This window comes from Aspergillus aculeatinus (assembly GCF_003184765.1).
Source record: "Aspergillus aculeatinus CBS 121060 unplaced genomic scaffold BO66scaffold_15, whole genome shotgun sequence".
Taxonomy (NCBI): domain Eukaryota; kingdom Fungi; phylum Ascomycota; class Eurotiomycetes; order Eurotiales; family Aspergillaceae; genus Aspergillus; species Aspergillus aculeatinus.
This window is the reverse complement of record NW_020291484.1, coordinates 28947-47638: the sequence shown is the minus strand read 5'-3', so window position 1 is coordinate 47638 and position 18692 is coordinate 28947. Positions and strand designations below refer to the sequence as shown.

At 54.9% G+C, this 18692-nt stretch overlaps 6 protein-coding genes across 6 annotated transcripts; 3 read left to right on the top strand and 3 right to left on the bottom strand.

Annotated features, from left to right (window-relative positions):
- Nucleotides 1–101: 101 nt before the first annotated feature.
- On the bottom strand, nucleotides 102–3269 carry BO66DRAFT_419313 (phosphatidylinositol 3-kinase VPS34). The gene is made up of 2 exons (XM_025649806.1): nucleotides 3126–3269; nucleotides 102–3060 (listed from the first exon to the last, which is right to left on the bottom strand). The coding sequence occupies exons 1-2, from the start codon at nucleotides 3182–3184 to the stop codon at nucleotides 411–413; spliced, it is 2709 nt and encodes a 902-aa protein (XP_025505487.1). The 5' UTR covers nucleotides 3185–3269; the 3' UTR covers nucleotides 102–410.
- Nucleotides 3270–3846: 577 nt separating this feature from the next.
- Nucleotides 3847–7040, top strand: BO66DRAFT_410129 (putative nuclear protein Qri2/Nse4; the record flags this gene model as incomplete). Its single annotated transcript, XM_025649220.1, has 4 exons — nucleotides 3847–4033; nucleotides 4095–4925; nucleotides 4981–5103; nucleotides 6352–7040. 4 exons carry the CDS (start codon nucleotides 3847–3849, stop codon nucleotides 7038–7040), a joined length of 1830 nt encoding a protein of 609 aa, XP_025505486.1.
- A 1403-nt stretch (nucleotides 7041–8443) lies between these two features.
- On the top strand, nucleotides 8444–9180 carry BO66DRAFT_436911 (MARVEL domain-containing protein; the record flags this gene model as incomplete). The annotated part of the gene is made up of 5 exons (XM_025650954.1): nucleotides 8444–8506; nucleotides 8573–8729; nucleotides 8801–8988; nucleotides 9045–9091; nucleotides 9147–9180. 5 exons carry the CDS (start codon nucleotides 8444–8446, stop codon nucleotides 9178–9180), a joined length of 489 nt encoding a protein of 162 aa, XP_025505485.1.
- Nucleotides 9181–9425: 245 nt separating this feature from the next.
- BO66DRAFT_45820 (LCCL domain-containing protein) lies at nucleotides 9426–12237 on the top strand. Its single transcript, XM_025652202.1, has 2 exons — nucleotides 9426–10351; nucleotides 10408–12237. The coding sequence occupies exons 1-2, from the start codon at nucleotides 9816–9818 to the stop codon at nucleotides 12005–12007; spliced, it is 2136 nt and encodes a 711-aa protein (XP_025505484.1). The 5' UTR covers nucleotides 9426–9815; the 3' UTR covers nucleotides 12008–12237.
- On the bottom strand, nucleotides 12092–14157 carry BO66DRAFT_390519 (putative serine/threonine-protein phosphatase). Its single transcript, XM_025647029.1, has 3 exons — nucleotides 13353–14157; nucleotides 12776–13266; nucleotides 12092–12693 (listed from the first exon to the last, which is right to left on the bottom strand). Exons 1-3 carry the CDS (start codon nucleotides 13915–13917, stop codon nucleotides 12448–12450), a joined length of 1302 nt encoding a protein of 433 aa, XP_025505483.1. The 5' UTR covers nucleotides 13918–14157; the 3' UTR covers nucleotides 12092–12447.
- A 1229-nt stretch (nucleotides 14158–15386) lies between these two features.
- BO66DRAFT_390517 (tRNA threonylcarbamoyladenosine dehydratase) lies at nucleotides 15387–17456 on the bottom strand. Its single transcript, XM_025647028.1, has 3 exons — nucleotides 17419–17456; nucleotides 17076–17315; nucleotides 15387–16815 (listed from the first exon to the last, which is right to left on the bottom strand). The coding sequence occupies exons 2-3, from the start codon at nucleotides 17227–17229 to the stop codon at nucleotides 15560–15562; spliced, it is 1410 nt and encodes a 469-aa protein (XP_025505482.1). The 5' UTR covers nucleotides 17230–17315; nucleotides 17419–17456; the 3' UTR covers nucleotides 15387–15559.
- Nucleotides 17457–18692: the final 1236 nt, after the last annotated feature.

Sequence of the window (18692 nt, the reverse complement as noted above, 5' to 3'; positions counted from 1 at the left end):
GAAGCGTGCTCTAGGTGAAGAAACTTTCTTGCGCGGGAGCACCTTAATGGTTGTGATATTTTACGACGTCATTTCGGATTCGATACAGCAAAAAAAGTAATGTCCAGGTGAATAGACTTGTGTCTATCTATATGATTATGATTCCAGGAGGACCGTAAGTATTCTTGTCTCTCTATCAAAATCGTGAAAAGGCGAAACTGAACATAGGGTATTAACCGCCCGTTGTTTCATGTCTATGTAGAGGCATTTGAAGGATAGGGAAAGCAAGGGGAAAAAATGTAAATCTGCGCCCGTCCGTCCCATCTGGAGAGCGCCTGACTCCTACATGCCTATTCTAGGAATTGCCCAATGACTCGGAACATTTGCAAACATCGCTATAAACAGAATCCATCAATAAAAAAGGGGCCGAATCAAGCCCTCCAACCCTGCACAAACTCATGCAACCGATCGATGACCACCCCGAAGATGGCGTTCACGCTGTCCCCGATGAGCTGCTCGAAGTGCCGGATGGCCTCTTCCTCGGTCATTTCCAGGTGAAAACGCTCCTTGACCTTGAGGACGGCCTTGTCCGGCTCGACGCGGATGTCCGGGATGTTGGCGTCGACCATCAGACTGAACAGGTTCAGGATCAGGTTGGCGGACTTGCGGAGCGTGGTGTAGGCGGTGAAGCAGTACTGCTTGAACTGGAGGTACAGGGGGGAGGTGGTGCCGCCCATGCCCTCGACCATCTCCTTGCAGAGCTTCATCATCGGGGCGAACGGTTTGGGGTCGCGGCCGAGGATGAAGCCGAAGTCGGCGTGGAAGAAGTGGCCGTCCGGGGTGAGGAGCAGGTTCTCCAGGTGGCGGTCGCCGACGCCGAGGAGGTAGGTGATGACGCAGTACCCCGCGCAGGACTTGATGTAGGTGTCCATGGTCTCCTTGCGGACGCCGAGGGGCTCGGTGTCGTCCGGGTTGTTCTCCTTCAGGTAGGCGAGCACGGATTTGTATTTGGCCGAGATGGCGGATAGGGAGGCCGAGGGGATGAACTGCACGGCGCCCGCGGTGGCGTTGGTGGCTAGGATGCGGTAGGGGGTGAGTTTGAGGTCGAGGTTCTCTTTCTGGAGGAGGCGGTCCATGAGGATGATGATCTGGATGACCAGCTGGTCTTGTCGGAGGTCGTCGCCGACCTTGAACAATATAGGGTATTTGCGGCCGTCCGCGGTCTTGAAGACAATCTGCAGCGGCGAGAGGGAGGATTTGAAGACGTTGGCTTCGTCCGGGTGGCAGCCGGTCACCATAATCTCCGGGTCTAGGGGCAGTGGCAATGGGGGATCGATCTGGAGCAGTTCGTGTTTCGGGTCTTTGAGGAATTTCTTTAGCTTCTCGATCTTGAGGATACGGTTATCGCGGGAGAAGCGGACGTCTTTCGCGATCTTGGTGAGTATGACCACGAGCTCGCCCTGCCGTAGCAGTGTCTTGCGATGCTCCGGCTGTATCTGCTCCAATTCGGTCATGAAGTAGTATTCCACCCTCGCGAAGAGTCTGCGTTGCGCGGACAATGTACCCGGCCCAGTGTCGTCGCATTCGACCATCAGGTACCAGTGTAGATAGCTGCCTAGTTTGAAGTTGTTTGCGGCACGCGTGACGAGGAAATTAGCTAGCGACGAGTCATGAGCAGCGTCCCCTGCGGCGCCCTCGGGATTTTCTTCGTATTTGAGTGCCTGCACTAGTTGCAGCAGATAGAGTAGCAGTTCCTCGTCGTCAGATTTGCGGAGTCTCTCCACCGCATATGAACGGACCGCGGCGTTGTCAAAAGTCGGCCCTAGTAGTTCGAGTGCGTCGTCCACATCGATTTCCGTCCATTTCGGCAGAATTTCCACTGCCTGATGTGCTTCACCAACATCGCGCCAGTTTACAGACTTGACAAACTTGGTGAGGGCCCTCTTCTCGCGCGTCAAGTAGTATCTAAAACGCCATACAAGGTCCTTCTCCTCTGCCGTTAAATCCTGAGTGGGCTCGTATGATAGAATCACATTGAGTTCGTCGCGAATCTTAGGGTTTGGCTTCAAATCCCGATCCATAATGCCCGTACGGGTGCTCCGAATCAGTCTTCGGTGCTTGTCCTCACATGGATTTCCTGTCTGTCCGACTTCAGGGTCGTATATCCTGATCACACCACTGCCATCGGCACCCTCAATACCGGGGCCAAATCGGACTTCTGGAAGGGGCTTGAGCGGAGTATTCGTGTTCATGGGCGCATTCTGGGGATATGTCGAGATTGGCGGGGCGGGATACTCGTGGTCAGCCCAAACGATGGGATGGTCGAATCGGGGAAATTCGACGTAGAGGGTAAAGTTCTCATCGTCCACCTTATCTTCGTCGGAATCGTCACCACCCTCTATCCGGCCGTCGGAGCTTTTGTGTTTGATGGCCTTCATGCGTATAGCCCGTTTTCTCGCGGCCTCCTCAGCATTGAGCTTCAATCTCTCCAATTGTCGGAAGACCATCTGGTCCATCCAGTCAATACGCGGCAGCTCTCCCATCTCATGCTTCTTAATAAGCACCTCAACTCTTTCCAGCTCCATTTCTTCCAACGACGGACCCAGTGGGTCAGGGGCGTTTGCTTTCCGACGCTTGGGTGGTGGAGTCGATGGGGTGGTGGTCGCAGAGAACCCATCCGCAGCTCGATGCCGGTATATCTTGCATTTCTGCCTGCCCATCTTCAACTTCCCGTCCGCGTCGAAGAGTGGGATTGTTGTTCCACCGAATGGTACGTAATGGCCATGAGCTCCCTCGCCGCCGAACGGTGATAAGTCCCAGACCGTGATAGCTAACTGACTCTTCAGAGGAGCATCTTTGATTGAGACGGGCATCTGCAGCCACTCGTTCCATGACCTCGCGGATTTGAACGCCTTGTATGGGGTCTGTAGAGGTACTCCCAGCGGTTTGGATTCGGACCATAATTGCACGGTGACGAATAGATCCGAGTGAGGGTTTTGAGCGGAGCCAAGGTGACGGAGATCCGGCCGTTGGAGGAGGACGGAAAAGGGGATTTCCTTCTGCTTTCCCTCTAGAGAGCCACTTGAAAGTTGGAGCTTATTAGCGGATCACAGCGGCCAGGTATCGGACAGGCAGTGCCCACTTACACCTTGACGTGGATGGGAAAGTCCACCTGGGTGGAGACGGCGAAGGTAAAGGCCTCCATCCTGAGAGTTCGGATACTCAGAAGCCAGACAGTATCAAGTCAATTCACCCGCCAGTAATCGTCATGGTGAGCTTGTTACTATCTCACGATGATAATAGGTGGGGGAAGTTGAGTTGTTGGAGACATTCATCATTCCCGCAGCTCGGAACAGATGAGGCGATGATAGGCTGGGACGGCCCACAGTTGCTTGTGGGCTGCCGGGACTGACGCGGGAGTCACATGATTAACGCGCTCGGCGCGTGCACCACAACGGATTAGTTTAGATAAGGCTCATGGGAGGTTTATTGAGAACGAATATTTGCATCTAAAAGTTTATCGAAGCCTGGATAGTTGACTTTGCACGAAAGGCGGTGCTACGATCTCTCCTGGCGCCAACTGAAACCTAGACACCCTTAGTCCTTTGTTTTCGTTCCTCGTTTCCTTCCTGCGCCTTGATCCTCCCCTCCCACCAACTACCCAGTAGGCTGTCTGGCGGCTGCTCGCGTTTCTTTGTCTTCCCCTCAGCGCGCCTCGTTTGTCGCATAGTCTCTGCCCTCCAAGAGATGGCACGACGTCCTTCTCCCACCCGAACCTCAGCTCAGGCAGTTTCACCTGGACCATCCTCCGACAAGGAAAATCATCCAACATCAGCCGGTAACAGCAAGCGTGTTCAAATCCAAGCCATGCCCAGCAGCGCCTCGAGGAAGCGGCAACGACTGTCCACACGGGCCACCAACTCACAGGGAAGCCAGTCTCAAGGATCGCGATCACAGCCCGCCCGCGACAAGGACTATTACGACCCCGATCAAGATGAAGCCGAACGACGGAGAATCCGAAAGGGCCTGAGAGACCTTACGCGGGACCTCAACGGTGGGCTACCCCTCCATCATCAATTTGGAATTGCTTTTTCTCTAACGTATACCCGCTGCAGATTCCCGCAGTGAGTTTATGCGGGCTGGAAACAGTGGTATTAAGTCCACGATAGAAAAGGCCAACGAGTTGTTTCAGGGCGTCAAGCAAACCTCGGATGCAACCATCGACTCTCGGCTATTGGTCAGCGCGGCGGACCTAGGATACAAGAAGACCGCACAATTAGTTCTGGGCGACGCCAGTGCAGGCATTGACGTCGACGAATTTGTCTCCAAGTGTATCACTTTCATGCGCCAGGCCCCCGCAGACTCTCAAAGCACGGTTCCCAGCAGCACCCAACGTCGCCGCGCTGCCCGACCAGCAGATGATGACGGCGAAGATAATGGAGATGCCTTGAACTGGGACTGGCTGGGGCGGGCTGCGTCCTTCTGCAGCAATGCCCGGCCCTCGGTCCCTGGATTCCTTCTGGGCCCGCTCTCGGTACAGAAACGAACCCGTCAGCAGGCCGTTCGGAGGGTCAGGGAGCGGATCGACCCCAGTCGGGCGGTCGCGCCGCAGGATCTCCAAGACAAAGACCTTGACCGGCAGGAAACGTCTAATTTGACCACCATGTGTGGCAGTATCAACGGTCTACTGGCGAAGACACAAAACCATGGCCAAGACACTGTCGAAAGGCAGCTGTCGGCGCTCCAAGCGGAGCCTTCCGATGAGCAGCTGCAGAAAGTGATGGCGGAGAACAATGTAGCTGATGATGGTGGTGTCCCGCTGTTCCGCTTCTGCATCAACCCGAGGTCCTTTGGACAGAGCGTGGAGAACCTGTTTTACGTGAGTTTCCTGGTTCGTGATGGGTTGATTGGTATCTCGGTGGACAGTAGAGGATTGCCCACGTTACGTAAGTTCCTCCCCTATCCATCTGCAGATTCCGGTATTGACCTTGCATGTTCTAGACGCTGCGAAGCCTCATGCACCCAGCGAAGCTCTGAAGAAGGGAGTCCAGAAGCACCAGGCTATCTTCACTCTGGACTTTGAAACCTGGCAAGATCTGATCGAGGCCTATGGGATCGATGAATGTATCATTCCTCATCGCGCGGAAGAAGCCCAGCCAACGGCGCAGACCTGGCGATGATCGTGTTTCGAACGCCTGGGGCCGACTGGCCTGTGATGATGACTTTTCTTAGCTATGTAGCAGGCGTATGGTTGCGTTTCTTGCAGGTGAGGATACCCATTTGTTGACAAGGAAATTTGGCCGCGATTTCGATGTCATGTTTTGTACATTCTCGGGGGTTTTATTCGATGTAGATATTGACCATCCGTATCTAAAAAAGGTATTTACGAATCTGAGTGATTACAGACACAATACCACCCATAGCAAGGAGCATTGTAAATGGCAGGACTTTATTATACAAAAGGTCGAGCCCCTGAATGCCATGTAGAACCCGCCAAAGAAGCGAGACAGGATGCAGCTAGGTCAACCTTAATGGCAGCATCTCCACCTACAACTGCACACAGCCAGGCCCTTGCCGAATAAACGAGTATCATGCCATGTGGTTGGCGGCTGTTTGATGTGATGCTTATTAATTGACGACGCCCAGCCGTTGATGTTTTGTAATTGAATAAGTCTAGCCGTTGGAGCTTGCTAATCAAATAATATAGCTGTCAATGTTTAGGTTAGCGATATACTAAGGCTGGCTGTAAATAATTTGGAATTCCATAATTCAAGCTGTCAATGTTTAGCAATTAAGTCAGTCTAGCCCCTGCCCATGGTGGCAGTGGCAGTGGCAGTTGGCCGATTGCGGCCGGGCTGGCAATGACGTCACAGCACCTGCAATCACGAGCATGCACCCTCCGTTTCATCAAAGGAAAAGCTGTTCTAGTTTTAGCAGCTGCGTTGTCAGGCATCCTCCCTGCAAGCCTTTTCACGATCTGCCCACCCCTTTTCTGTGCCCTCGTGCGAAAGACCCGTTGAAGATTTACTCTATTTATTCTCCTTGAGGTGGCAGTCGACGCGGCCAAACCACTTCTGATTGAGATCTACGCCTCTCCAACCCATTTTACAAGCACTTTACATTTCACCAGAGACGCTCCCGAAAGCTTGCAGCATGGCTCCTCTTTTCCCGAAGAATCCGGCCGATGTGATGGTCATTCGCAATGTGACTTCCAATGTAATCACTATGAGCTTGCCGTTTGCGCGGTTCGGTCACTTGAAGTTCGGAGGCCGCGGTACCTTGGGTGCGCATTCCTCTTATGATGTTGCAAGAGTCTTCGAGACCTGGAGCCCGCCACAGTGCTCGTGCTGACTCTGTATGAATGGAATATAGTCAAGATGGCTTCCGGCTCTGTGGCCGTGTTCTCTCCGGTCAGTCTGACCCAAGAGGTGCGCGACACGGTCAACAGTCTCGGAGGCAACGTCAAGTACATCGCCGCTCTGGATCTCGAGCACCATATCCACCTGACTGCGTGGAAAGAGGCCTATCCAGATGCCGAGATCATCGCTCCCGAGGGACTCTGGGAGAAGCGCCAATCCAACCCCAAGACCAAAGACACCACCCCCTTCCGTCATGTCTTCCGCAAGGAACTGGTCGGAACGCAGAAGATCTCGGAGGAGTTCGATGCAGAGTTCGAAACCGAATATGTCCACGCCCACCAGTCGCGAGAGCTGGTGTTCTTCCACAAGCCCTCCCGCACCCTCATCGAGGCCGACTTGCTCTTCAATCTCCCCGCGCGCGAACAGTACTCGAAGACCGGGGAGAGCGCCACGTCGGGCCTCTTGACGAAAATCATCAGTCCACTCTTGAACGCGAACGCGCCTGCCACCTGGCAGAAGAGATTTGTCTGGTATGCGCTGTCCAGCTCGGATCGTAAGGGCTTTACGGAGTCGATCCAGAGAATCGATAAGTGGGACTTCAATCGGTTGATCCCGTGTCATGGAGATGTGATCGAGAGCGGTGCCAAGGGAGTTTTCCGCACGGTCATGGAGTGGTTTCTGGAGGATCGGAAACGGACTTGACGACGAACAAAAAAGAGCCGAGTTTCATGCGACTTTTACTATCGATTATTAATCCCTTCGGCTGCGGATGTTCTTTATGTTCTGTGTTGGTTGCAAACGATATCCAATTGTTGTATAATCATAGTGCGGGGCCGCTTTGCGATGTGTTATTTAACGTTACTGCTGGCTGGCACGTGAACTGTAATTGCTTTCTTGAACATAGGCAGGTTCAATAGTTTAATAGGCCAATTTCCAAAAAAAAAAATCAGCCGGAGCCGATAATTGGTGAATTTGTTGTTATTGTTCTTGACACGCGGAAAGTTCGAGCGGTGGGAGCTTTATTGACCGACGATCTGCGATAGTCTTGTCAGGAGCCATGGTCGGCTCAAGGCACTTAGGTTGAAGAGGATAATGGTGATTCTTCAGGTAGGGACCACTTAATAGGAGGCTTTAAGAAGTTACACCATTTGCAGATGCGAGTCGGGGCTGCCACGACTTATCCCATGACGTCATCGGTGCTGCCACAACCCGTTCCCCCTTTTTCCTCATCACTGCGAGTATTATTACGTTTGTATCGGTGCTACGCTGCTGGTCTGCATGAACGTGATAGGAAATAACCGACTCAGACTCAAAAAGTTTTTCAACGATCGCCCGAGAGGTGGGAACGCTACCGCAGACCTTCCTCGGGTCAAGTGGATACGAGAAAGGGATAACATGCATCCAAGGTGGGGAAATCCTTCAGCCTTAAGTGGGCTCTGTTCGGCTGCCAGAATCCCCTTGCTGCAGAGGGTGTGGCTTGGAATGTGAATGTGATGATGATGTATCAAGCTGCTGCATTGTGAACTCGGCTGCCTGGCAATCTAAGGCGTGTGCGAATGTACTGGATTATAATACCCTGTAGCCAGAGAATTAGAGTAGTGTACATGCGGTACATCGGTGGTCATATCGTCAATGGTAGCTTTCCAGGTACCCTCCTTGTAGCTTTCCCGAGGATTGGTTAGGAGTCAAGCCACTCAAACTCACCTGATGGGCGATCAATCAATTTCCTTCCCGCCTTTTTGCTTCCCGCCCTATTTCTTGGGGCTTGGGCAGACGATGTCATGTCATTCGCAATTGCTTGAATTGAATACTGGCTACGTACGATGACGTTCGAGTCGTTGTGCTGTGTAAGGGAATAGACTCTTCATTGAGGGTCTGAGACTTACCTATATAACCCCCGTTTCCGCTTCAGCTCTCCTTCCCTCCATCGTTCCTTCTGGCTGCAGGATAACTCGCTTGTTACTCACTTCCTCTATCTTCCTCTACTCTAATCTTACAGTCACTCTACTGCTCAAATCAACAAGCCTGCGTCTTCGCCCGCGCTAATCTCGACCTGCAGCACACTCTACCTCACACCACTGTGACCGAGTTACCAGGGACTCATCATGCCCGTCATCTCACGTCTCATTTCCATAGTCTTCCGTGTGGTGGAAGTCATTTGCGCTGCAGTATGTACAATCACTAATCGGCTGCATGCTCCTCCCCCACAGAAGCTAACGAGCCATGATTGATAGGTGGTTGCCGGTATCATCGGACACTACCTGCACCAGTATGATGGCGATGCCTGGCCGGTCGCCAGATGGATCTATACCGAAGTCATAGCCGGCTTGTCGATACTGCTGGGCCTGATATGGCTGATCCCGTTCTCATCGGGCTTCTTCTCGTGGCCGTGTACGTGTTGTGCCGCCTCCTTGCGTCCCTCAGTCTTAGCGTTGCGTATCACTTATACTGACGTTACACAGTCGATGTCATCATCTCCTTCGCCTGGTTCGCTGCGTTCGGAATACTGGTCGATGCAATTCACAAGCTGAACTGTGGATCTATCTGGTACTGGGGCGGCATCATCCACAACAACTCGTGTGGCCGGTGGAAGGCGGCCGAAGCGTTCAGTTTCATCTCTGCCATCGTATGGCTGGCCTCGGCGCTCCTGGTATGATTCAGTGACACCAATTCAAGACTATAGTCTAATACTGACATGCCTTGCAGGGCATCTGGTTTACCTTCCGTGTCCGCGACTCGTCTGCTCCCCGACAGTAAGTGCCCTGACCTTTTGTGTATTTTGTGTAACACGTTGCTGACATGAAACAGCAGCCGTCGCCGCTTTGGCCGCTCTGCTGTCTAGATGGACAGTTAGTCGATCACGTTGTTCATCTGTGCGACCAGATGGACTAATCCTCTGATGCTTGTCGTGCACCAATCATGCAAGATGTCGTCGATCGATGCTCACCCATTATGATGTGGCACGCATTGTCACGACACGACTTAATGAGATCTCTTTTAACTAATATTCTGATACCCGGTTGGCGTGCTAATGCTTGATGAAGGGATGCTGATGGCCTTCGTTGTTTGCTTTGTGATTTGCTATGATATTTATCTAATATGATGATATTTCTCTAATCAAGGAATGTTTATGCTGTAGGGATGGGTCCACCCAGAGAGGTGTTTCACATTTTGATCCTGATTACCTTGTTCACACTAGTAGAACCCAAGTACCAGGAGGTCTGGGGTCCGAGGTTCAGTGTCAGCAGGATTCTCCTCACCGACCGAGTCGCGGAGTGCTGAGCATTTTCGCTGGGCTGACCTCCTTGGACTCCTCTCTGCGAGTGATGCGTGCCTTGAGTAATGAAAGGTATATATAGATGGTTCAATATAACATTGTTGCAAACGTCCAATTGAATGGCTCGTGATGACTAACTTTAGCGTGGCGGACATTCCTGCGGAGTCTGGGTCCCTTCCGCAGATCCCGAAATCTCATTCATGGATGGGGAATCAACCATGGCAGGAGCACCGCAATCAGGGAAAGGATCGAGTTCGCGATCGTCCTCATTTGAGAAGGGCTCGCAGGACTATTGTTTGACGGTGCTGGAGCCTGAGCATCATGACGACTCCGACAGCAGCCAGCTGGTTGTGATTGGGCGGGAAAGCTCCGACCTGCGGCCCGATGCCGCCACGAGGGAGCCTCTGCTACCAACTTCATCCCCGATTCCAAGTCAAAATCGTCATCAAGAGCTCGGGAAATTCTCATGCTCCTTATCTGGGATTCGTGCCTGGATCAAAGGTCCAGTCCCGCCTGTCGAGTACAAAATTACCCCATGGCTAGCCCGCTGGCAGACGGCCCCGAGTCGTTACATTGAGCGTCTCCTTCCGAGCACCCGCGCCAGAGTCTCGCTTCTGGTGGCTGGTATCGCCCTGTGGGGAGTGGTGTTTTTGACCATCCTGCACTATTCGATTACTGGGCAAGAGGTTCCTGGATATGGAACTCCAGTCAAGCTATCGTGTCATGCACGACTATGGTATGTCCCCCTACTCGTTTCCTCCACATAACCCAGTCTCACAGTCCCTTGCTCAGGTATAATTCCACAGAGTGTGGCCTCGACGGAGAGGCCTGCCGTCCGTTTGATAATGGTGGCTTTGCCTTTCGCTGCCCCGCCAGCTGTGCGGATGCAATTCTGCTCGAGCCGTATGTTGTCGGGCCTGCAGAGTACAACTATCGTCCGCTAGTCATCGGAGGATCCCTCCAGGACAATTCCACTGCAGACACTCCAGCTAGCTTTGGAGACATAGGCATCTACCGCGGCGACTCCGCCATCTGCCCTGCAGCACTTCACGCTGGCCTGATCAACAGCCAAACCGGCGGCTGCGGCGTGCTCCGTCGCACAGGCGAGCATAACGACTACCCATCCGTCCCCAAGAACGGGATCACGAGCATCGGCTTCGCATCTTCCTTCCCGCTCTCCTTCACCTTCAACACCGACTCATCCGAAAGAACCAGCTGTCGTGACCAGCGCTGGCCGCTCTTCACCTTCTCGCTCATCACCACTACCCTCCTCTCCCTCTGCACCACCTCCTCCGCGGGCTTCTTCGCCTCCATCTACTTCATCGTCTACTTCCAAGTCGCCCTTTCCTCGGACCCCCCGTACTCCCCCGACTACCTGGAGATCGTCTCCACAGCCCTGGGCCGCTTCCTCCCGTGCGCCATCGTCGGCTGGGCGATCTACCACTTCGCCGTGCGGCGCACACTGGCCCACAACCTCCCCGCGCGCTGGGATCAGACCGTCCTCTGGCTGGGCCCCTGCTGGGTCGGCGCCCTCAACACCGACACCTTCGACAAGATCCCGATCTCGCGCCTCACGCCGCACGACCTGCAGCAGCAGCCCGGCGCCATCCCCGCGCTGCTCATCATCGTCGCCTGCCTGGTGCTCATCGTCCTCACCCAGGCCCTGGCCTTCCGGAATGAAGGCCGCCTCCCGCAGATGCTGACCGTGTATGGTGTCTTCGTCGCCGGCATCGCCTTGCTCCTCTCCGTGCCCCACATGAACCTTCGCATCCACCACTACATCCTCAGCCTCCTGTTCCTGCCGGGCACCACCCTGCAGACCCGCCCCTGTCTCGTGTACCAGGGCCTGCTGGTAGGGCTGTTCGTCAACGGCATCGCGCGCTGGGGCTTCGATTCCATCCTGCAGACCGGCGCGGCGCTGCTCGAGGGCGCCCAGCTGGGCAGTGTGCTGCCCGTCGTTGGGACGCCGGTTGTGCTGGGCGTCAGCCACATCGCTTTCGCTGTCGGCAGGGACGCGCTGATGAACGGCACCCGCGGGCCGTCGGCGGGAGATGGGGTGAGTGTTTTGGTTAACGATGTCGAGCGGTATAGAGGCTTTTGGTCGGATTTGGTTCCCGGTGCCGGTGATGTTGTTGATGGTGGTAATGGCACGGACGCTGCTGCTGCTGTTGCTGCTGCTGGGGAGGGATTGTTCAATTGGACGAGGCAGACAGACGGCGAGGATGAGTATTTCCGATTCGCGTTTGTGCGCTTGAATGCCTTGGGTGGGTTCTGGTATGAGGATTTCACGAAGCCTGGGATTTGGACGAGGGAGGGGGACTGGGTGGGGTGGGAGGAGGTTGAGAAAGATACGGATGGTGATGGTGCAGGTGATAATGGTGGGGAGAGGTGAGGTGATGGTTGACAGCTACTTCCGTCATCTAGATTGTTATTGGATTGTTTTGGCTCGCCATCCGGAATCTAGTTGTAAACTGTGTACGTATTTCAATTGCTCTGGGTTGGCTGTTGTTGATCAAGCCTAGCTTGTATACACTGTAGTTTAGAGGTGCTCCCACCAGAAGACTGTGGTCTGATACCCTGGCTCAATGGTTAGGGAAATGTATACAATACATCCACTCAACTCAACGATGCTAATTCCACTAATCTAAAACCGCACGCACCTCAGAAGAACGCCGTGCACATGCATATGCATAAGTTACCCAATCAACCCAGAAACAAAGAAAGCCATTGATACATCCTCTCCAGACCAGCAGAAGAATCATGTATGTATATATAGAAACAGAAGAAAAAAAAACCATCGCCCTGAAACAGACACTTGGCACCAAGAACAGTCTACTTCTCCAGATAGTTGTTACACCGGACCTGGATGACCTTCTGGTCGCCGCCGTCGGCGATGACCAAGGCGGTCAGCTCCCCGCCCTTGACGCAGCCCGAGTCCAGACCCTTGGTGTAGGTGTTGATGCTGAGGGAGGACTTGGAGTCGTGGCCGTAGATGACGGTCGTGGCCTGGGAGTCGGTGGCCTGGGCGTCGGCGTGCTTGGTGGATTTGTAGGTGAGGGATTGGTGTTTGTTGAAGAACTGCGTTCAAACGGTCAGCCAACACCTGCTTGGGAGAGGGGGGGGGGGTGGTTGTGGGAAAGAGGATTATGTGTGGACATACCTTGGTCCACTTCTTCCCGTCGCGACTGGAACTCGGGAGATGGGTGTCCAGATCGATCGTCAGCATGTTCATCACGCTGAACGGATCCTGCTTGTCGTAATCCACCCCGGGGACCAGTCCGCCATGCACCACGGCGACCTGGCCCATCGTGGGGATGTGGCCGACGTTCAGGATCACGGGGCAGGCGTCGAGCCACTCCGCCTGCTCGTCGGTGAGGTTGCGGGCCAATTGGAGATCCTTTTGCGCTCCGGACGTCGACAGCCCGTCCATGTACTCGTCGCCCGACGTGTCCGTCATGGCGTCCATCTCCGCGAGTTCTTGGCGCACCAGCAGCACGCGATCTTCGTGGTTGCCGCGCACGCAGGAGGCGGCGTGTTTCCGGGCCAGGTCGACCACGCCGGGACTGTCGGGGCCCTTGCTGATTAGGTCGCCGGTGAAGATGAGGTGGTCGGTCTTGTCATTGAAGGTGACTTCGTCGAGGAGGCGTTCCACTGTTTGAATCGGTGAGATTGAGATGATTAGCCACCCACTGTTCGAAACAACAGGAATAGTGGTTTTGTGGAAGGACAATACGCACACTCCATCCGGCACCCATGCACGTCCCCCACCACAATCAACCGTCTCGTGCTCTCCGCACCCGCCTTGGGCGCCTCCTTCGCCGGCAGCAGCGACGAATCCAACGTCTTCAGCTGCAGGACGCCCTCGAAGCTCGGGAGCGCATTGGTCCCGTACCACCCGCCCACCGTCTCCTTCGAGTTCGGGTCCAGCGACTTGGTCAACTCCGAGTGCTCCTGCAACCGCGGCGACAGCACGAACTCCCAGCCCAGCAGACAGGACAGAAACAGTGTGGTGTAGATGATCGCATAGCGCCGGAAGCGCGGGGCCGTGACGATGGACAGGACCATCTGCACCCATCGGGGCGTGTCGGAGCGGTCGGGCGACGACCCCGACGAGTACTTGGTGGTGTTGGATTGCCATTCGTTGCGCACGTAGTCGATCAATGGGCGCGTGTATCGTTTGACCCGGCGGGTGGGATTCAGCGCGTTCTGGAGGAAGGGCACATCGTCGGAGCCGTCGGAGGAGTAGTCGAGGCTTTCGGTGTCGTGGTGGTGGTAGTGGGGATGGTGATGGGTGGATGTCATGGTTGGTGATGGCCGGGTCGGTCGGTGATGCGATGTGATGTGATGGGCGGCGGTCGGGGGTGGTTGGCTGGCTTCTAGACACTGGATCTTAAGGTATGTCTATGACGAAACACATGAAGGTAGGTCTAATGGGTAGTAGGGAAGAAGCGACAGAAATTTACGAGGTCATAGAGAGGTAGATTGTAGGGGAGAGGAGGGGGGGTGGGTTGTGGGTATGGGTTTGATGGTCGGAGAGGATCGTCAGCCTCGCTGGGGAAGTGAGTTAAGGTACGTACGGGTTTATGGGTGGAAACACTCACAAGTGTCGGGCGACGCCTTGCTTCAATGGGATTCGACCGCGGGTCCCGTGGCCCGCTATTCCTGGTGGGGCTTAGTGCCTTGGTCCTGCCGCCAAAGGGACCAGACCCCGGTCTATACCCCTTTCGGCTAGTCCGCTGCTATCTATATCTTACTCCGCCATAACCAACTGTGTCGGATGTTGGTTTCTACTGTAACGGCCTTGATCTTTGCCGTGCCTGTTCTCAATCATCGTTTGATCAGGATTACTCCGCATTGACCTAGTCAATTGAAGGACCATTGTGGTATGAAGTACATGCTTGATTGATCAGACTAGTCGGACAATTAATTGCAATCGAGTATCTCCGCGCCTCACACCGGGATGAGATAGTCACAAATGCACTGACCTGCATCACAGGTCAATGTCTTACAAGTTCTGGGACAATCAAAGCTTACGGCGCTAAATGATGACAGTCTTGATGTCCTTGAAATGTTGGGGAAAGGAAGCGGGGTCGACCATGCTTCCTCATATGTTGTCAGCATCATAATCGCCGCCACACACGCTCGCACTCGAACAAAGGACCACATAGTCCCCACTCATCGTCATGTCTTCTACCATCCGGATTGCCATCTCTAGCGGTGGCCTAGCGAGAGCATCGCTTCTTCATGCTCTTCTATCCCCATAAACACCTGAATGTGCACATCTTCGAATCAGCCTCGGCCTTCAGAGAGGCCGGCATGGCCGTCGGGATCGCTCGAAATGAGGACAGCCTGATCCTTTTCCGTTGCTCGGCCGCGCAAGCACCGTCGCAGAGGCGTGGACTGCGTTGCACCCGTACAATCAGGTTTGCCGCCCGCGCACACAGCGTATCGTCCAGTCGAGTCGGGCTACCGGCCCAATTCTTCGCGGGTTGGGAGAGGAAACCAGGCTGGACTTGCGGAGTCTGAGATCGAGCTTGTTGCCGAGATGGGATTTCATAGTAGATTTTGATAACGAGAAGCACCTCGAGGAGGCAGTCGAGCTGATGGAGCGTGCATTGAAGCCTTGAGGTATGTTTCACTTATGCCAGTGGCAATCCTCCGACCATCTTTGTAAAACACACGGAGATTGAGTGGCGCAATACCAGAACTTGGCTACAGGGCAGGCTCGGATGATACTTATCATCCTCCGCGGCCACATTGAACCTCATTGCTTGCCGATCCTAACTTGCGATCATAACAGTCTCGTGTCATGTAACAATCAATCAAAATATACCCACTCGCTATACAGAATCTAATCTATCACACATATACAAAAATAGGATTCGTGGTGATACACATGAGCGGAAGCGCATCAAAATCGTGACCAAATGATGAAAGCTCGAGCTCACCGATATTGTTCGTAGAACTCGATCTCCTTCTGGCGCTTCCGCACCATCTCGATCGTCTTTTCATCGTACAGCTCCTCGAGCGTCTTGCCCCCGAGCAGAACCTCCTTCTCATGGCGGGTAGCCTCATCCTTGGTCATGCAGACCAGGTTCTTCATCTCGACAGGCACATAGGTCTGGCCCTGCTGCATCCACTCCGGGTCCGGGGCGAAGCCGCGCGGCGGCCGCTCCCAGGGCACCAGGCAGACGCGACTGGGGAGACCGCTGACGGCGCTCTTGCCGCGCCAAATCTCGTCGACCAGGTAGCCGACATCATCCTTGCTGACGGGCAACCGCAGGCCGACGAGGGTGGGCCCGTACTCGGCGCGAGCCAGACGCTCGTGGGTGCCCTGCAGAGCGGCCAGGACGCCGTCGTACAGCTTGTCGCGGCCCTTGCCGCCGATACTGTAGTCCTGCGGGTAGCCGGCGATGGCGCAGATGACGTGGTTGGCGAGGGTGTAGCCGAAGACGGCGGGCATGGTGCCCAGCACGGGCAGGATGCGCGCGCGGAAGTCCGGTAGCACGCTCAGCTCGCCCACCTGGCCCTTGGAGAACTCCTCCTCGGCCAGGGGCAGCAGGGTCGCCTTCCCGGGGCCCGGCTTTTCGGTGGAGAAGACCACGGGGATGCCGGTCGTCACGCCGAGGAGCTTGAGGCGGCGGCGCGTGCTGCGCGACAGCGGGTCGTCCGTGCTGTGCGAGATATCCCCGACCGTCACGCGGGTCGGGTCCGACTTGCAGCCGGCGCCCATGGCGGAGATGACGGGGATCCCCTGGGTATGGCAGTGGTGCAGCAGCTCCACCTTGGAGGTGATGTTGTCGATGCAGTCGAGCACGAAGTCCGGCTTGCGGCCCTTGTCGCCGTCGTTCTGCGCCCACGGCGCCAGCAGCTTCTCAGCCACCGACCCGCCGAACAGCTCGTTGCGGCAGTCGAATTTCACCCACGGCACGATCTGCTCCAGGCGTTTGCGGATGCAGTGCACCTTGGGCGTGCCCACGTCCGCCAGCGTCGCCAGCGCGTGCCGGTTCAGCGACGAGAGCGTCACCTGGTCGAAGTCGATCAGCCGGATCTTGGACACGCCCGAGCGCGCCAGCGCGGCCACCGCGTGCGAGCCCACCCCGCCGCAGCCGACGACCACGATGTAGGAGGATCGGAGCTTCGCGAGGCCCTCGTCCGTCAGGAAGACGCGGTTCCGGGCGAGTTGTTCGAGGATGAGGTCTAATCACGGAGGAAGCTCGTTAGCAACGAGGAAGCTTTTGACTCCGTCAGGGGTTGACCCGTGGCATACCGTCATCGTAATCGCCTTCTTGTGCTCGACGGGCGAGAGCGGCGCTGCGCTCGTCTTCTTTGCTCAGTTGCGTGGCGGCGGAGACTCCATAATCTGTGAGCTTTTGAACGACCAGAATCAATTAGCTTCGGATGCGGCAGTATTCTTTGGAGTGAATGTACCTTCTCTGCGTGATGTTGTTCGTCGATACTTGGGATCGAGGCCTTGAGCTGCTGGACGGCTTCTTTCCGCCGCAGCGCTTGGTAGCCGAGAATGACGCCAGCGACTGCGGCGCCCGAGAGTACGGCCGTAGCAGCCAGCTGCGACTGATGGGAGCTACCCTGGCGCTGAAGCCAGGATGACATCTTTGCAATTGTACTTCTATAGGTTGGTCTCGGAGTTTCTCGTGTAGGTGGGTAGGTATAGGTATGCGCCGACTAGTGTCGCAAAACTATAGCAGGGTCAGAAAAGAAAAAGGTCCGTCGCATCAGATCAAGATCGCATTGGACAAGTTTCGGGTTTGTCCGTAAGTAGAGATGGAATGACACACTAACCCAGATACACCAGATTTCAACGACACAGGTCCCCTTTGCGAAGCGTTACGTAGTTCCAAGGCAAACTTGAAGCTCGAGTGGAGAAACCACTCGCCGCAAATCTGACGTAGATCACGTGCTCCCGCGATGACTTTCTCTGCCCGCGGGCGCGCAACACCCAACCAACTCCCCGATGCGGTTGATTATCCCTTGACAACTCCGACACTCCAGGCCTGGAACGGTGTTTTCATGAGAACACCCAGGCCAGCATTTTGAGTTCTCTAATTCAAAAAGAAGTCATCCTCCTCTCAAGCAACCTCGCTGCGAACTTCCAACCCACAGGCAAGATTTCCACCATCTCGATGACGAGAACACCACACAAAGAGCTTTATCTCATGACACCTTTTCAAAGGGACCATCATACCTCGGTCCGGGCAGTGGACTTCATCTTTTCAGGCATTCTGGAATGGAAGAAGACATCTGTCTAAAAGTGTGAGTGATTGAGAAATTGAACAGAGATCTAAGGGAATGGTGGAAGTCTCGCCTTGTGGTGTTTGTTTTCCCATGTGCAGGTTCGTTTGTCTTCTCCCCAGCATTGGATTAATGTTCTTGCTATACTTTTGATAGGGTGTGCGCTGCGTGCGAAGATTTGAAGAGGCTACCACGTCTTGACCGACTGGTGACTTTCTCAAGAATCGTTATACTCTACAAGGTGTTGCCCCTGAGCAGGAGTGTCGTTACTCAAACTAGCGAACTCCTGTCTCAGACATCGAAACGATACGGCTGCTATTGTCGCGGTCTATCTTGGTCAACGACGTGTCAACGTCGTGTATACCACCCTACCCTCTACGGGAATACTGCTGCCCAGCGGCGCAATCCGGAGGATGCCAGATGCCGAGTGCGTTTGAAGAGAAACGCCGGCATATAGGCACCACCGAACCACCAAAGTCCGGAAAGACCGGCCCAGATTATCCGAGGTCAGCGCAGGGGAGAAGGGGGAAAAGCAAAAGGCTATGTCCCTAGACCTTGCCGTGGCTAGACCCCCAATCCGAAGAAATGCCGGTTGGGGAAGAGCCCGCGACCCGTGATCTCCGTGGCTAGACCCCCAGACCGAAAAAGTGCCGGCTGGGGAAGAGCCCGCGGCCCGTGATTTCTTAGCGAGATTTCGCGAATTCTAGCAGGAGGACTGCTACTGTTAACCCCACCGGGGTCACAGATCGGCCAGTAAGAGCCAGGTTTGAGGCCAGAGCCAGTGAGGCCAGAGCCAGTGAGGCCAGAGCCAGTGAGGCCAGAGC

Coding starts and splice junctions, on each gene's coding strand:
- BO66DRAFT_45820 (XM_025652202.1), top strand. CDS start 9,816: ATGGATGGGGAATCAACCATGGCAGGAGCACCGCAATCAGGGAAAGGA. Junction 10,352..10,407: donor TCGTGTCATGCACGACTATG/GTATGTCCCCCT, acceptor TCCCTTGCTCAG/GTATAATTCCACAGAGTGTG.
- BO66DRAFT_419313 (XM_025649806.1), bottom strand. CDS start 3,184: ATGGAGGCCTTTACCTTCGCCGTCTCCACCCAGGTGGACTTTCCCATC. Junction 3,061..3,125: donor TTTCCCATCCACGTCAAGGT/GTAAGTGGGCAC, acceptor CCAACTTTCAAG/TGGCTCTCTAGAGGGAAAGC.
- BO66DRAFT_390517 (XM_025647028.1), bottom strand. CDS start 17,229: ATGTCATCCTGGCTTCAGCGCCAGGGTAGCTCCCATCAGTCGCAGCTG. Junction 16,816..17,075: donor GCTCAAGGCCTCGATCCCAA/GTATCGACGAAC, acceptor CTCCGTGATTAG/ACCTCATCCTCGAACAACTC.
- BO66DRAFT_390519 (XM_025647029.1), bottom strand. CDS start 13,917: ATGACATCCACCCATCACCATCCCCACTACCACCACCACGACACCGAA. Junction 13,267..13,352: donor GCATGGGTGCCGGATGGAGT/GTGCGTATTGTC, acceptor CGATTCAAACAG/TGGAACGCCTCCTCGACGAA. Junction 12,694..12,775: donor ACGGGAAGAAGTGGACCAAG/GTATGTCCACAC, acceptor GTTTGAACGCAG/TTCTTCAACAAACACCAATC.